Source organism: Rhinatrema bivittatum, chromosome 4 (assembly GCF_901001135.1).
Source record: "Rhinatrema bivittatum chromosome 4, aRhiBiv1.1, whole genome shotgun sequence".
In the NCBI taxonomy this organism is placed as follows: domain Eukaryota; kingdom Metazoa; phylum Chordata; class Amphibia; order Gymnophiona; family Rhinatrematidae; genus Rhinatrema; species Rhinatrema bivittatum.
The window spans coordinates 228010369-228028448 of record NC_042618.1 but is presented as its reverse complement, the minus strand read 5'-3'; the positions used below and the strand labels follow the sequence as shown (position 1 = coordinate 228028448).

Genomic DNA, 18080 nt, shown 5'->3' with positions numbered 1-18080 from the left:
AGTATCAGGTCAGTAGGGATGTACAGGCCAAAAAAATTTGTTTCAGTTTGTTTTTGCATTTTTTTGTTTTCATTTTTCCATTCATTTATTATTTAGGTTTGGTTTGCTTCTAAAACTAAATTGCTTCTAAAACTAAACTAAAAAGAATCTCGTTGAGGCCTTCCAACCCCTTCCCCTCACCTCCCAAGAAAGCTGTAGGACCTGGGCCTACTTGGCTGGGCTGAGCTGAGCCGAGCTGAAGCCTCCCTGGGTCTCTCTATCCCGCCCTCCCATAGAAAGTTGAAGGGCCAGGGCCTACCCAGCTGGGCTCAGTCAAGCCCAGCTGGGGCCTCTCCAGGCCCCTTTAGCTCCCATAAAGTTCTGTAAGGTTTTCTTTCATTTTATTTTTAGAACAAATTGAAACGGGAAATGGGGTTCAAATTTCCTGTTTTGTTTAAAAAAAATGCCTCATCTCCAAAATGTGATTGGTAATGGAGAAGAACTAATCAAAAAATTGGGGAAAAGATTGAATTCCACATTTTAGGAATCTGCTTTGGCCATGCAGTGGTGTCGTATCCTCTGTTTTTTGCAGTTCTTTGCAATTTTGAATCATTTTCCTTTCACAATAAATTGATACAGAACAAGAGGAACTGTACATGATCTGAGTGACCATCTTCTCTATTTTCCATGTAGAACTATCCTTCTGACTGTGATAGTGTCTCTGGTTATTGTTACTGCTGGGTACATTCTAACCAATATCTCCTACTACACGGTCCTTACAGTTGAGGAGATTTTGACTTCAGATGCCGTGGCTGTGGTAAGTTATAATATTTTGATCCGTGTTTCATGGAGTGGCATAAATATATCTGGAACCGATAAGAAGCCGCTTTATCAGTGGTTATTTGTGTGTGTTTTTGAGGGTCTGGAGATTTCTTCCTGTTCAGTTGGAACCAACTTGTACTGTGAATCATTTCCACAAGCTTTCATCTGAAATTGTCTGGGAGTTTTCTCATTTTATAACAACCCCCCCCCCCCCCCCCCCCCCCCACACACACACACACACACACACCATTTATTCCAGTCCAAATTTCTGAAAGCAGATATATGCACAGAAGTCCGCTTTGAAATTTCCCAGGTTCGCGGAGAAACAGTGCCAACAATAGAGATGTGCAGAGGCAAAATTTCTGTTTTGCTTCGTTTATTCATTGTTTTTAGATCACCTCCATTTGTTTGGTTTATTTCAAACTACATTTTATTTTCGTTTATTTGTTCAATTTGTTTTTTCATTTCCCATTAAAGTCAATAGGGGAAGCAATGCAGCATACTTTGAGCTTTCTAATCAATCCTAATGAAATTTGTGGGTAGACATCTTCAGAAGGGGGAAGAGAACGCAAAGGCACTGAAAGTGGCATGAATAAGCCTAAGGCACCATAAAGGGGCAAAAGGGTACCAGTAGTAGCAGAGGTTCTCCAAGGCACCGTAAGAAGAGCAAAGCAGCAGGAAAAGTGGCAAGAACAACCAAGGCTGCAAAAGAGTGCACCAATAACAGTGGCATGAACCCCAAAAGGCAGCACAAGAGGAGCAAGCTGGCACCAAGAAAGGCAATGTACAAACTAAGGCACCAGGAATGGGAAACAAAGCAGCAAAGGCGGCAGAAAAAACAAACAGTTGCAAGAAGACTGCAAGACAACAGTATGCTGGTCTTCCTCCAGCAAGGATGGCGAAATATGGAAGCCATCTCCGGAATTATACTTTCGAGACAGGAATTTAATGCATATTTGTTTGATATTCTATAATTAGTTGGTTTTTTTTTTAACTGTTTTGCTGTAAGCTACCTAGAACACTGGATTGTGTGGCATATAAGCCTTTTTAAATTAAATTAAATGTGCCAAGCCAACACCCACAGTGGCAAAAACACACCAAGATGTAGCGTCTGGAGGATGAAAGCAAAGCTGAGTGGTAACAAGACCTCCAAGGTGGCATGGATAGCAGCAAGGCAGAGTTTCAGCAAGACCTCCAAGGTGGAACATCAGGATGGAAACAAGGTAGAATGGCAGCAGAAGGGCATAGCATCAAGGAAGAGTGACAGAAAGACCCTCAAGGTATGGTATAAGGTGGATAGCAGCAAGGGCAAGAGACATCAAGACCCCCAAGGAGTAGTATAAGGGGTTTGGCAGCAAGGCATAGTGGCAGCAAGATCTCCAAGTTGTAAAGTCTGGAGTCTAGCAGTAAGGCATTTCCAGATTAAAGCAGTGCTTTAGCCACAGAAGTAGCATTTTACAAAACTACCCACCTGATACATGCTTACTACCTATTTGTGCCCAGGAATGCTTCTACTTAGTCCTGGTAAACTTACATGCAATGTTGTGGAAGAGTTTGGACTTGCACACAGTTTTAAATTTTCAAAAGCATATACATACATTTTCTCTTAAATTCTCCACACATATAATAGCGATTATGTGTGTTTAAATTTGATGGGATAATTTTCAAAGCTGACTTATGTGTGTAAGGCCCCTTTCAAATTTGGTGTAACTTATGTACATTTTGCTGCCTAATTTAAGTGGGCTATTATTTATTTATTTTATTTTATTACCCCCACCAAATGATCATTTTGCTTTTTAAGGCAGGTACAATGACAATCTGAGAGCAGTAGAGGAAATTCAGGGCAATAAATACTGGAAGGCTTTTGGAGATTTTACAGGGATGGAAGTGCTAGGGATCCAGGGATAAATGTGCCCATTGGCTAAACCTAACCCATCCTTATCTTTTAAATTAAATTAATTCCCTGCATGTGAAATTTGCCATTTTGATAATGCTGGAAGAAAATTATCTTCTTTTGTGAAATTTCACCTGTTCTTACCCATCAGTATGTCTCAGTCTTATCTTGGAAGACTACCTGGGGTGGAGCAAAGATAATTTTCTGTGCCTAGGTGGTCTTCCTGCTGAAATATTCACCTAGAGAAGGGGTGTTCAATTCTGGCCCTCAAGAGCCATAAACAGGCCTGGATTTCAGGATATCCACAATGAATATGTATGAGATAGATTTGCATTCACTGGAGGCTTCATATGATCATTTTCCAATCATATGATCATTTTCCATTTGATATCCATCTAGGTTATCATTCCTTATCTTTCCTATGAAACTAGGGGACGTATAAAAATAACCCCCTCATATTAATGAGCTGCTTTGATTGCAATGCATGCTTACATTAATCTTTTTTTATTTGTTATTAGCGATGCTTATGCATTTGTTACTGCAGATTTAACGCACATTAAACCCCAAATTTGGCGTTTAACATTAACGCATCTTAGTAAATAAGAACCCCCTCCCCAGTCTTATATGACCCCTGCAGAGTTTAAACAGAATGAACAGAAGCATCAATGAAAACTGTTGGTGGTGATTCAGAGGAGAAGACTTGTTTAATCATATGTAGTGACTATGTCCAACGTTAAGGTTCTTCTAGTAAACAGTCCATAAGATGATAACTGGGATTTCAGGGATTTGCATTCCTTTGGCTCCCCAGACTTTTTTGCTGACTTAGAATTGCAACTGAGTGAATAGCCAACATATAAAAATGTTAAAATGATGTTACTATGAGCTGCTAAAATTTATCGTGGCAAAGATGTGGAAAAAAACATTCCTTCTACTCCCAGCTGGAGTAGTTTCAGGAAATCTGGTTTATGATATCTATGGAAAAGTTGACTGCTGAATCAAGGGAACGATATATTTGAACTGATGTGGCTACTGAGTTGTGAACGTGACTGCGATGGGATAGCACGCCTTACTTAAGGCGCCTCAGTAAATATCACTTTTATGTCAGCACATTAATGTGAGTTGAAAGCACATTGGTCAGGCACATTTTTATCAAACTTTAGTAAATAGATCTTCTAGTTAGAATTTTGTACTGCCTATTCAGAAAATGTAAACACATGGGGCAATTATTCAACACCACTTAGTCGGAGAAGTTGGGGCTTATGTCTATATACTGCCTTGTTCAGTGGCCACCATGTAGCTGGATAACTATTTATCTGGAGATATAGGTGGCTAGAAGGTGGGATGGGGGCGTTCCATGGAGAAGCTACTTATCCAGCTAAGTTAATTGGATAAGTGACAATATTCAGACTTATCCAGCTAAATTAGACAGATAAGTAAGACTTGCTTATTAAGCAAGTCTAAAATTAGCCGGATAAACGTATTCAGCTAACTCAAAGTTATCTGGGTATATTAAGTGGTATGGCCATGCCGCTGAATATCCTGGACAAATTAGCCAGAAAATGGCTGAATATTGACCTCATGAGGCATTTGAGTATAAAGCTATATTTTATCCCAACAGTTTGTTGACATTAACTCATAAAACATTTGTTCCCGTGTATTCATGTAATTTGGAATTTCACTCAGAAGCAGATCACTTATGGGAAAATTTACTAAGCTATGTTAAATTAGGCAGGTTACCATTTAGCAGGGTATGTCCCAAGATAATGACATGGAGTCACACATTAAACAAGGATCGGCATGCTAACCAGACCCAGCCCCGTGACTTTGGGCAAAAGAAGCTTGCAGCAGGTAGGAAGGGTCCAGTCCATGCATGTGGGGCCTCTCTGCCCCTCAATGCTCCCTCCCATTCTCCCACATGAAGTCAGCTCCCTTTTGACGCCCACCTCTCAGCATGAATCCCCACCTTCCAGGTGCTCTCCTTAAATCCCCTTTTGGCACACCCCCATACCAAAGATACCCCCTCAAACCTGTCCCTGTTTCCAGGCAACCCCCTGTCTCCCCAGACAACCTCCTTTCAAGCATCCCCTTCCACCATAGGCCTAAACTTCCCCATCTCCTGACTGGCAAGCCAGGAAGGAGGAGAAGTGCCTACCTGCCTCCTCCGGCTTCCCATGCTCTTATTAAATGGCACTCTTTGATTCGCCGGTGCCCTGTCTCCACAGGATGAATCGGAGGGCTAAAGGTAACTGTAACTATTATAATGCACTAAGAGACCTATTTACTAAGGAGTGCTAATGTGAAACTCCAAATTATTGGTATTGCATCTTAGAAAGCTCTCATGGAGAGACAGGGAGTGATGGGGATCTGGGGGAGAGGAGGTCTTTGATGCTTCAGCTGGGAAGAAGGGGGAACTGGTAGTTACCCTGGAGTTGAGTTTGTCTGTTTGTTTATTTATTTAAACGACTTCTATTCCACCTCACACAACTCCTATTATGGGCGGAACTCACCATGTCTTATTGGGCACTGGGAGGACTACAAGTTCAAAGAAGTTGTTTCTAAACTCGGTTTGCACTGCCAGAGAGTTACTTTTGCCCGATTATTCAAGATATTACCTCAGCTGGATAATCGGAAAAGACAAGTTTGCAAATGCACAGGGAGTCTTACCTACTTATTGTAAAGAAAACTTAACCACGATGATGCTGTTTGGTCACCATGTGAGCTCAATGCAAAGACATTTTGTAGGTAGTGGGAGAGGCTTTGTTTGCCTAATAATATTGAAGCTTTGTATTTATTTTTCTGACTTCTGTAATTATTCTTCTCATATAACTACATCTGACGCTCCTCTGTACAGTGGTGTATTTATGCCTAATATGCAGGTTGGGATTTTTTTTTTAAAGAAGAGATATAAAATGATTTTTATAGAGAGCTATTCTTAATTGTGTTTCTCTTCCCAGACATTTGCAGATCACATTTCTAAATGGCTTGCCCCTGTGATCCAGATCTTGGTTGTCCTGTCCTGCTTCGGAACTCTTAATGGCGGTCTCTTTGCCGGCGCAAGGTAAGAGTTCAATTTCTGTTATGCCACCATTATGTGTGGTGCACATTGCCTAACACTAAACAAAAATTAAGCAAACCAACTCTAATAATGACAAACAGTTTTAAAGCTTCTTTAGCAAACTTGATATCAGATGATTACCTGTGCTGTACAATGTAAGCTATTGTCTCTTGCCAACATTATATACAAATTATTTTTATTACTTTTTGTAAATGACCTTGAATCTGAATTGTGGAACTTGTAAGAACTCAAAACCTCCCTTTCTCCATCACACCATTGCCAGTTTAGCAATTAGTGGCCCTTCTGCTGCCACACTCATCCCTGTAGCCTGATGAAATCTTTGGGGCTATTCTTCCTGGCAGACCTAGTTTTACTCTTAAGCATGCCCCTATTGTGCCCATCCCGCACTGGCGATAGTGCAGTGTATAAAATGTATTGAGGATCTGCAATGATGCCTTCCTTGCAGGACCTACCTTTCATTTTGAAAAGTATAGTAACACGGTAGATGATGGCAGAGAAAGACCAATATGGCCTATCCCAAGGCCTCTCAATAAACCGAATAGCCACCAATATCAGTGTGGCTGTTTCCTGAACATCCAGTCTCCTAGGTCCCTGTTTCCTTCATAGACAGCACCCTGCCACCATCAACCTGTTGCACCAACCTGGTCAATATGAGGAATGGGTAGCTTGCCAGACAGACCCAGCTACGTCAGCACCTGTGTTTCCACTAGGACTTTTAGATATTACTGTACTTGCAGCCTGTCAAGCTGACCTAGTTGCGGGGTTGCATGCTAGGACTTCTAACATTTCATATTACCCACTTTGCCAATCATTCTGGCAGGACCAATACTTGTTAAATCATTTGAGCAGGGCAACTAGCGCAATTTATGTGGCAGTCTCAAAAACAAAAATCAGTCTGCTACATAATTTCGTTTTTTTGTTAACTAAAAGTTATGTAAAAATGGGGGCCAGCCCGATGGCTTAATGTCAGTGCTGCCAGAGGCCTGGGTACTATGCCCAAGCTTCTGCGGCTTGGGCTAGCCAGGGTAGGAGATCCTGCAGTGGCAGCATTCAGAGGCTCAGGGAGGGACTCCCAGTCACATCAGCCTGGAGGTGACATCTCCTGGCCCTACTAAGGGTGCCTTCATACTGGACTCCATAGTGAGCCACGTTCTTTGGCTCCTGACCAAGGACTGTCACTGCAGTGGGTAAGTTAAATGGGTGGGGTAGGCTCAAAATAGGAGAAAAAATCCCTAGTGGTTATGAATAAAGGCTCATGGCACCATTACCTTATAGAAGCTGATTGCAATTGAGCTGGAAACCCAAAACAGCAGGAGAAAACTGCCAGATTAAAAAAAAAAAAAAAAAAAGCTTTCAAAGAAATTAAGCGAACTAGAACAAAACTGCTTATACTTAGTATACTGTAGATATAAACTGACAAAGAATGATTTTAATCTGCAACCAGTGGTGTCAATTCAAACAGGAAAAAGGCCTCTGTGATGACAACCATTAAAATACTTTTTAAGAAAAGGTTCCACAACCTGGAAAGTCAAAGATCAAAAAAACTTCTTGCCCTCTATTTTAGGTCTCACAGGCAGAGTTGGAGCATCAGAAGGTTGCACAGGGGGTAGGACCCCGCAGTTGCACTCAGATAAAATACAATTGTCATATTTGTTCTAAAAGAAACTGACAATTTCCCAAACTGTAACAAATAATATTTCAAAATCAAGAACAATATGTTCTTAACATAATAATTTAAATCAGGCAATTAAAGAGCTTATCTTAGTGGGGACATTAAGCCCCCTCCTAACTTTTGTTGAAGCAAAGTCATGTCTTGTGCTGTTGAAGATGACGGACATTCACCATCTTGTTCTCAATGGAAAAAACACCTGCCAAATTCTAAATGCTCCCTTGTTCCTCTGTTGATCTTGGGTCATTTTTCTCCAATATCAATTTCTTAAAGCAGGGTTTGGCAATGAGGAAAGGTTAAAGAGGTTAGGGCTGTTCAGATTGGAGGAGAAATGGCTAAGGGGGGGTTTTGATAGAGATTTATAAAATCACGAGTGCAATAGAAAGAGTAAATGTGAATCGGTCATTTACTCTTTCAAATAATACAAAAATTAGGAGACACTCCATGAAGTTAGCAATTAGCACTTTTAAAACAAATGGGAGAAAATTCTTCCATTCAATGCAGAATTAAGCTGGGTTTAAAAAAAAGGATTGGACAAGTTCTTGGAGGAGAAGTCCATAAGCTGTTATTAACCAGATAGATTTGGGAAAAGCCACTACTTATCCCTTGGCATTGGCAGCATGGGATCTATCTATTGTTTGGGATCCTGCTAGGTAATTATGACCTGGATTGGCCACTGTTGGAAACAGGATACAAGGCTTGATGGAGCCTCGATCTGACCCAGTATGGCAATTCTTCTGTTTTATGTTAACTGAGGGAAAGGCCCCCCCAGGGGGATTGAACAATCCTGATGGGGGCACACTGGCTCCCAATCAGGGAAGAAAAAATGGCTATGCAATTGGGTCTCAATGCCATGGAGGTACTGCAAGCTCAGGAGGAAGGGAGCTACCACAACCTAGTGACATCATTGTAAGCGTGCCACAGCTTAGCCATGCATCTCTTTTGATGGGCCAGGGAGAGGAGCTACATCTGCTGTGACAGGCCCACATGAGGAGATGCTGATTCTGGGGTGGAACCGGCCATGAGAACAGTCACTGCGGTGTTCCACCACCCAGGAAGAGCTGCCACCCTCAGGCCTCAGCCTGGGAGGCATTCTCGCTGCTGCCAGGCCCCTACCCAGGGAAAGAGATCACAGCTGTTACCTGCTGGGGGGAAAAGAAGGGGTGAAGTTGAGGAAGGAAATGAGCAAAGAGGCCATAGAGAATGAGGAAGTGGAACAAAGAGAGGGAGGAAGTGAGGAAGGAAGAATAAAGGGTAAGAAAAAAAGGTTAAATATACAAAACAAAACATGAGAAGAGAAAATAAAAAAGATGAGCAAACTAAGAAAAATACAGAAATAGAAAAATAAGATAAAAAATTGTGAAAGCAGTGAGAAAGCAAAAAAAAAAAAAAAAGTTGCAGAGGATGGGATGGAGTTTCTCTCAGCACCTAAAGAATTATGGCTAGCACCTGAGTTCTTTTGTTTGGTTGGTTTTTTTTCCAGCCCTTACCATTGTGGTGTGAGGCCTGTGTGTCTGAATGTGATATGGTCTCTGTTTGTCTGGTGTGCTTTGATCTGTGTCTGATATGGTCTGTCTGCCTCTGTCTCTCTTTATGTCTAGGTGTTTGCCTGTTTGTCTGTCTGGGTGTGTTATGTTTGTGTCTGTCAGTGGTGTATCTGTCTTCTATCTGGGTGTGACGGTCCTGTGCTTTTGTGTCTATGGGTGGTATATTTATGTCTTTGTGCCTGTCTGGGCGTTGGATTTCTGTCTCTGTGTGGGGTGTCTTTGTCTGGGTATCTGTTTGCTCTCTCTCAATCTAGGTATGAGGAATCTGTTTCTGTCTGTTTGGTTGTTGGGTTCCTAACTCTCTGTGCCTATGTGTGTATGCATTAGCTTATTCCTTTCATCAACTTGAAGAGAAACAAAATGGGGGCTTTGAGCCACTGGTAGGCATGTGGCTCAAAATGATTGCTAACCCCTGTTCTAAAGTTCCTTTTACATGACCCTATAGTAACAGTGTGACTCAACAACATATGCATTTTCTGTTTGGGCATGACGAGTTGAGAGACCTCCTGTAGATGCATCTGGCTTTCGACAAAACAGGAAAGACGACAGCTGCTACCTGCAACTTGAAGTTAAATCTCCATGATGATTCAGCCTTAATTATTTCCTTGTCATAACTGATTGTTAGGTTGGCAGCATATTTTATAAACTCATTAACAGGTGTTGTTGAGAATGATAGGCCACTGTTGAGCTCAGAGTCACTCTTCATGTCTGCCAACATGTCATAAAGCCATTTCAGTTGCTGCCGCACTGTTAAATTCTATTTTAAACCATGCAGAGGTGAAAGGTTATGGTCTTGGTTGCAACTCTTATTGGAATCCAACTTTTCACATTCCTTTTATGAGAAATTCCTATGGCATTAACATTCTCCCTGTCCTGGCTTTGATCAACAGAAGGCATGATAGTCTGAATCTTGCTTTGTCTTCTGACAGAGAAACGTTTGTGGCATCGCGGGAAGGACAATGGCCTTCGCTGTTCTCCATGATTCATATTCGAAGACACACACCTCTTCCAGCAGTGCTGTTGAGAGTATGATAATTTAGATTTTCTTTTTTTCATTTTATTAGAGATTTACAATTGGGATGGGGACAGAATGAGGAGGGTGAAAGCAGGGGGGGGGGGGCAGTCTGTGGCTCTTATGAGGTACTTACCTGCCAGCTTTGGACAATTCCAAACAATGATGCTCTGGCTAGATTGTCCCTGCATCTCATTCTGCTCTGCCTCTGCTAAATTATATAAAAGCTTTATTGCATTACCTTACAAGATCTCTGCTATTTGATCTTCTTTCTTTAATTTCAAAGTACTCTTCTGTCTCTTAGCCCCAAATCTCAGGCACAGGCAGCGTGCACTGATCTCTAACACATTCATGTTCTCGCAAGGGTTAGACTGGGGTCAGCTGCAAAGTAACATGTTTTTCTAAACCAGTACTGGGGGGGGGGGGGGGGGGAGAAATACTACGAGTCATTTTGATGCATGATATTGCTGGCCATTAGAGACCACACTAATATCTATAGCACACAAAGACAATTATCAAAGTCATTTTATGTATGTAAATTGACTGCAAATTTCCCTTCCTCAATACGACTAAAAGTATGCACATTGCTCTGCATATAGGAGAAGCATTTATTGGTGGGTGGGGTTTGGGTGTAGATTGTATTTTTGAGTCTACACACGTAGATTTTCGATGAAAAACAATCTGCACTAAAAAGCAGGTGTGGAAATTGGCAGGTCCTTTCTCTTTGAAAATTGGTGCATAATCCAAAGGTAAAAGGTATTTGCCGACATTGTCCCGGAGCAGACAGCCTGAAAATAAGTTTCCCCCTACAATTATCAGTAGTAGTGCATTGATCTTGCTCTCTTATCTTGGAGAAGCTTTAGAATGACGACAAATAGGGGCAAACCTCACTGAATGTAAGGAGCATGCAAAGCAGGTCCAGACGTTTAAGTATCTGGAAATAGAATTCTAGGTTGCAGTCAAAGCACCATTTCAGGCAGGTGAGAAAAGTTGGGATGTCGCTGTTGCTGCTGCCAGCCGGGGAAAGTTGATGATGTACAGTACATGCTTTTGTCTTGCAGGCCCCTCTGGTTATGTTGCTAGTATTCTCCGGAGATCTGTATAACCTCCTGAACTTCTTCAGCTTCTCTCGTTGGCTTTTTGTAGCATTGGCAGTCACTGGTCTAATTGTCCATCGTTACCGGCACCCTGAGGTACCCAGGCCATTTAAGGTAATGAATGGCTGGCATAAGCCTTGGGAGATTTCAAAGGCATTTACTTGGGTAGATTGTTCTGATTTGACCCTTAACAGCGGCTAAAAGCATGCACGGACTTTCACAATGTGCCTACGTACTAGGGGAGGAAAACAGCACACATGGATTGGATTTCCCTATGGATGCGTGCACTTTTACCCCAGTCAGCTAGCTCCAGAAATAGCAGGTGCAATTGTAAGAGAACTGCTCCTATAAATTGCTCCTCACCATGGACCATATTTCAGATATATTGCTGTCTGGACTCAAATCAGAATCTGCAATAGAAATAAAGAAGAGTGCCAAGATGGGGTGAAGTACTGCCCTGGGAGTCACATGGAGAGCATTCACACTGTGTGGCTCGAACTATGCAGGCTGAAAAAAGTAAGGAGCTCACAGCTGCAAACCCAATTCGTTTTTCTTACATAGGTTTCTAACTCTGATAATTGGCAGATCAGATATCCCCTATGTGAGATTAGATATTATCTGGCCTCTTATGTCAGAGAGTTCCTGTCTGAACTCCCTTTCCTAATGCAGAAGTCCAAACATCCTAGTAAAGACCGAGGTTTGTTGCACTGCCCTGTGCAGGTAGGAATGGATGAAGTTAACAAAAAAAAAGAAATACTTTCATGCTGGTTTCTGATCAAAAGAGAGAACAAATAAGCAGTCAGTTTTACGGATGCAAAATGTCTTCCATTTAAGGACAGGGTAAACATTTGTGCGGCAATCCCCTTAAAATTCATATAGCTAAGAGAGCAATTTCTTTAGCAGTTGGGGGTGGGAATCCCTGCATTGCACAACATTTTTCAACATCAACATTAAAACAAAGCAAGGCAGTAGTAGCATAATAAAAGGAAATATTTTTTAAGAAATTCAGTCAGATTATGCATTTCTTTACCAATGCTCTACCTACATGTGTAGAAAGGTGAAGGTGCATTTCCTAAGTTGACCACTGGAGGGCATCAAGCTCTAAAATCTTTTCCCGTTGCAGACAGCAAAATGTTTTTGGTAAGATAAAAAATTCTCTATGGATGTTGTTCTTTGAGAAGCAGAGTTTGAAATCCTATACAGAATGGTCATTTTTCCCACTTGGGCAATTAAAATGGGAATGGCAGCTTCTGGGTTATGTCCAAGTGCTCTTGCAATCTTGAAGTGTTAAAAAGCAGAATAAAAATTTAAAAAAATCAAATCAAATACACTGTGGTGTAAATTTTTGGTAGTGCCCCTAAGTGCAAACGTGTGTGTAACTTTAAGTGGGCACAAAACAACCTGGTTTTCAAAAAACAGGCACCCACATAAAATGGATTATTTAAAAAAATAATCCATATTAAGCTTGTCTCCATCTGATACACAGCATATTTTTGCAAGCATTTGAAAAGGATATCTAGCTTTAAACTCAACACATTACAACAGTTCAGAATATTATCATTTCTTACTCATTATGAATTGGATTTCAGTACTGGGTTATGTGGCCAAATGTACACGTGCCACTTTACCCAGTGCAAAATGGAACTGAAAGTTATGTACATATATGGAATATATTTTGATGAGCAGTAACTGTTGTAAAAAAAACACTTTTTGAAAGGCTAGTGTCCACAAAACATTTTTAGGATGACTCAAAATAAGAAACTTGTGAATGTAGGTTTAGCCACCCCAGATCAGGGCTTTCCAGATTTTTGATGGTGATAACACAGTCATTTGGGGTTTCAAAATATGCATGAGATAAATTTGAATATACTGGGTCTCTAATGTATGCAAATTTATCTCATGCATATGGATTGAAGATATCCTGAAAATCCGATTAGCCATGGGGTCACAAGGGCAGATTTGGGAAGCCCTGCACAGATGCTTCATTAATATCCTCTGCCCTGCTTAGAGTCTGGCCCACAAGGGATCATTCACCCACACATTTATGCTACGATTATTTGCTTCCCAGATCCCTTAACCCCAAATACTTACTCCTGTGCAGAGCAGGAATATCTGTGGAATGTCTTTCGCCATGGGTGCATAACTCCACGGGCACTGATTTTAACAGAGTTTTGAATTCTGGGAGAATTCTGTGCCACTGTGCAATGCAGAGTTGGTGATGAATTTCCATGCCTTACAGCATTTCAGATTTTCATGCAGAATTTTGCTGCGTGGCTGTCTGCAATATGGTAAGTGGGCCCTTGCTTAATGGACTGATGGGAGACAAAACAGGAACTGTATCCACGGCATCTACCACGTGGAACCAGAAGGCGATAGTAGCTGCATCATCAGCCCACAAAGGTGGAAGGAGGAAGCGGTGGTGGCAGTGAAATGAGCCCTCAGGGGCTGGATTGAAAGTGGCAGTCGTGGCAATATGAGTCCACAAGGGCAGGATTAGAAGCAGGGGCAGCAGGGGCAGCAATATTAGCCCTCATGTGATGGGATGAAAGTAGGAGTGGTGACTGCTGTGATCCAAAAGAATGCAGCAGCTAGAAGGTAGGTGGGGTAGAGAGAGAGACCAGGTGATAGGAGAGAAACTGGGGTAGTCAGGGGAGAGAGAGAAAGAAACTGGGGCATAGGAGAGAGAGAGAGATTCTGGAGTCAATAGGAGAGAGAAGGACTGAGGCATAGGAGAGAAAGAGGAGCTGGGGTAGGAGGGAGAGAGGGATGGGGAGAGAGGCTGGAGGAGTTAAAGAGAGGGATAAAGAGAGACTGGGGACACAGGAGAGAGCATGGCTATGGGATAGGAGGGAGAGAAACAAATTGAGGAAGTAGGGGGAGAGAGAAAGGTTGAGAGTAGGGAGAGAGAAGCTGATGTAGGAGTAGGAGAGAGAGGAGAGGGAGAGAGGCTGGTGGGGATGAGAGTGAGTGGGGAGAGCGTGACAGGGACAAACTGGGTAACAAGGGGGTACTTGGTATGAGCTGGGGGACCAGAGTCTGGGGTTGGAGAATGATAGGAATGACTATTACTGTACTTCTGTACCAAAAAAATTAAAAATTCTGCACACAATATTTTAAAACTCTTCAAATTGTATGTCAAAATCATACAACGCAATCAGTGTCCTGTGAATATTAAATTCAATTAAACTACAATGTAGAAAATAAGTTATTACTTGAAGCACAAACATTTTTGGCACAAAAATTCCTCCCACCCCGGCATAGGATATTTTACAGACCAGTGCATCATTATCCATGCCTTCCATGACCTCTGTCAAGCAAATATCCAGATTTCTGTTTTACTATATAAAATAAACTAGTAATAAATCCTAATCTACTGTATACATAGGAGAAGATGCCTAGCAAAACCACAACATTCCATCCAGGGAGATAAGAGTCATAATCAAGAGGCAGATTCCAGACTATGGCTTTACCATTGTCTCCTGCCAAATGACTCACACTTTCTTACATGGTGTGCACTTACCACATTAATGCAAATGAATAAATAAAATAAATGTATTTAATTTATACTTCACTTTCTCAGGCACTTCAAACCGGATTACATTCAGGTACTGTGATCAATCAAATTAGACTCCCTGGGGTCAATAATCAGAACTGGCATGTTATAAAATCGGGGGTCGGTGAGCATAAGTGGGCGCACACGTGGGTGCACAATTGTGTACCCTGCATGTGCCAATGCTCACAGCCTTCACCTGTTTAATGTTTTAATGTTTAATGTTTTAACGTTTATGTACCGCCTTTACAATTCCCAACCCCCTACCCTAACCTCCCTTCCCCAACCAACCCAACCCCAACCCCTATCCCTAATCTAGCCCCCCCCCCCAAAAAAAAATTGTTTTACCTGCTGCGCCTGCCTAGGTTGCACGCGCCGGCACCCGGCCAGCACGCGATCCTCCAACACAGCTGCAAATTTAAGATCCTTATGTTTGTATTTAAGGCTATAAAAGGTGTAGCACCTAAGTGCTTTAATTCTGTGCTTAAGGTTTATAAGCCGGTGCAAGTCTTGCAGTTCTCCTTTCAAAAACTATTGGAAGTGCTGACCATTAGACAGGTGAATCTTTCTAAGGCAAACGAAAGGTTGAATAGTTGGGTCCTTGTTTTGGAATTTTCTGCCTGAAGAGCTGAAGGCTGAATCTACTGTTCTCAGATTCTAAACGTTATTCAAAACATACTTAATTAATACAGGCAAAAAATATATATATGCTGGCTAAGATTTTATTATGTTAACTAGTGCTAAAACGTGATTAGATTAATGTTTATATGTTATTTGTTTAAATGGTATTTTATGTATATTTTGTTTAATTATTTTTTGTGTTCTATTTTATGGATGTTTATTTTGTCATCTGCCTAGAAGGGAAGATAGAGCAGGTTCTACAATTAAAAAAAAATACATGAATGCTCTCATTGCTTGTGCATTAATCCCCTGAAAAAGTATATTAAAAAAAACCCTCAGAAAAAGACCAGACCAGCAGCCTCTAATTACAAAATCAAAGCACTGCCAAACACACAGGCAAAAAAATAGAGAGAAAACTTTCCTTAGGTCTGGATAAACCATTGATATATAAAGGCATCACAGTTAAGCAGATTGATTCAAATTGTACCACCATTTGTGCCATTACTGTTGCCCCAGTTATTTCTAATTTGTTGCCTGAAATAGCAGATTCTGTCCTCTTGCAACCTGCTGAAGGGAAGCATAGCCTAGACCCTGTGAAATCTATGAATTGTAATGACCCTTTGGTAACTACAGCTATAAAGCTGAATTATATTACACAATGTTTGAATTCTGGCAATACTAAAGCAGTTGTTCCCTTTACTACCTGCCAGCCCACAACCATGGTTCCCTCAGAGTTAGATAACTCTGAATTTAAGACATTAAAACCTGCACCTGAACTGAAAAATCAGGTCTCTACTTCTTGTACAGACACACCAATCCATCAAAATAAATTACAAATCTTTTACCAGCAAAGGCTATCTCAGACCTTGATTGCAATGATCTTGTGACTCCCCTGCTCTGTTCACATCCACCAGACTATCTGAAACCAAAAGGCCTGATTGACTCAGGCAAAGCTCAGCCATCATCAACTGCAATCCAGCAGCTACTAATGAGACCTTTAGAGAAGCATCAGAGAGCAGCATACTTAATCTACACACACAAAATTCAGATTCTGAGTCTAACCTTTGTGCCCAAGACCTGCTTCAAAATGATATGTCTATTACAGATACTGTGATGAAGGTAGGGGAACTACATACCTTTTTTCTGCCATCTTGCCATGTGAGGACACCTTCAATAACCTTTACAAATTCCTCTCTGCTCTTTCACCAGAACCTCTGTCAGTTGCAGCTAAGCCTCAGCTTCTGAAAGCCACTGCTCCTGCAGATCTAGCCCAGAAGGGGCATCCTAGCTCAAGAGAGTCTCCTGCTCCACATGTCCAGACCTAGGAGAGCCCTACCTCAGATACCCAGTGCTTACAAGGAAGCCCATGTCCACACCCTGCACCCAGCCACCAAGTGCTATGCACCAGACGCTGGTCCTGTTGCCTCACTTCAAAGAAACCCTGTGCCAGTGGTTACACTCTTCACCCACCCTGTGCCAGTGGTCTAGTCATCCAAAGATTCTCAGCCAGGGGCTCCAAATTCCACATATTAGGGGGGGGTCAACCCTTCACGCACTCTATGCAAGTGGTCTCATCCTCTAAGGATCCTGAGACAGTGGTCTTACATCTCAGTCATCTTGTGCCAGTGGCTCTGCCTGTTGAAGAGGGCTCCAGCCCTGTTCGTCAGTCCAGGAGGGGGCTCCAGCTCTGACCCAGCCAGCCCAGCAAAGGGCTCCAGCTTTGTTCCAGTCAGCCCAGGATAGGGCTCCAGCCCAGATCCAGCCAGCTCAGCAGAGGGTTCCAGGACAAATCCAGTCATCCCAGCAGAGGGCACCTATCCACAGCCAGTTCACCCAGCAGGGGGCACCCATCCATAGCCAGTCTGCCCAGGAAGGGGCACCTGTCCTGACAAACAGCTTCCCAACCAAGCCTCCCCTTGCCAATGCCTACCTAGGTATAAACTCCATAGAAAATGGGACCCAGGAGGAAGGAGTCTTAAAGGGGGGGGGGGGGAGATACTGTTATGATTTCAGCTGCTATGCAGCTTCACTATACCCTGACTATGATGCCTCCAGTGAGCCCTGCTCAGAAATGTCCTCACCATCTTGTCTCTGTTCTCATGACTCAGCCTGTCTTGCAGCCTCCCCTCCACCAGGGGATCTCAACGAGCATACTCTGCAGGCTGGCCATCTTCTCCTCTCTGTTCTTGCCAGTCCCTGGTCTCTGTCCTATGTAATCCATCTGTGTTATAGCCACCTTGTTGGTTCATGGAGTTATTTTGGCTCCTTGTCCTGGCCTCTGAATTTTTTGATACATTTCCTCTAGTCTTGCCTTATGGCTTTCAGGTCTTCTGCTCCTAGCCTTGCCTTGCCTTATGACCATCCAGCCTTTCCGCTCCTTGCCTTGTAGCTTTTGGGCCTTCTGCTCCTTGCCTTGTGGCCATCCGGCCTTCTTACTCCTTGCATTGCATCCATCCGGCCTTCTCGCTCCTTTCTATGCCTTGCCTTGTGGCCTTCAGGCCTTCTGCCCCTTGTCTTGTCTGTCTTGTGGCCTATCTGGCCTCATTCTGTTACCCAGTGGCCTACAGGCCATATTCCAAGCTGCCTTCGGGCGTATTCATTCTGTGTTCTGTGTTGCCTTGCTCAGAGCTTTAGGAACATCCATATATTAGGTTTGAAGAAATAAGTGGTTCTTTGAGGTTTTGGATATACCTTGTTTATCAAAGGAAGATATTAAACATCTTAACAATTCTATAACATCCTTAGAAATTGAAACGTATTATAATGTCCTTACCAAATTACAAAACACCAAGACCAGATGAGTATGGAAGAGA

The 18080-nt window shown here is 42.3% G+C and overlaps 1 protein-coding gene across 1 annotated transcript in view; it reads left to right on the top strand.

Annotated features, from left to right (window-relative positions):
• Positions 1-18080, top strand: part of LOC115090565 (cystine/glutamate transporter-like) — an 83118-nt gene that overhangs the window by 41699 nt on the left and 23339 nt on the right. The window contains exons 7-10 of the mRNA XM_029599808.1: positions 673-796; positions 5650-5753; positions 9917-10013; positions 11061-11210. Of these exons, the coding sequence (XP_029455668.1) occupies positions 673-796; positions 5650-5753; positions 9917-10013; positions 11061-11210 (475 nt within the window). The remainder of the gene's footprint in view (positions 1-672; positions 797-5649; positions 5754-9916; positions 10014-11060; positions 11211-18080) is intronic.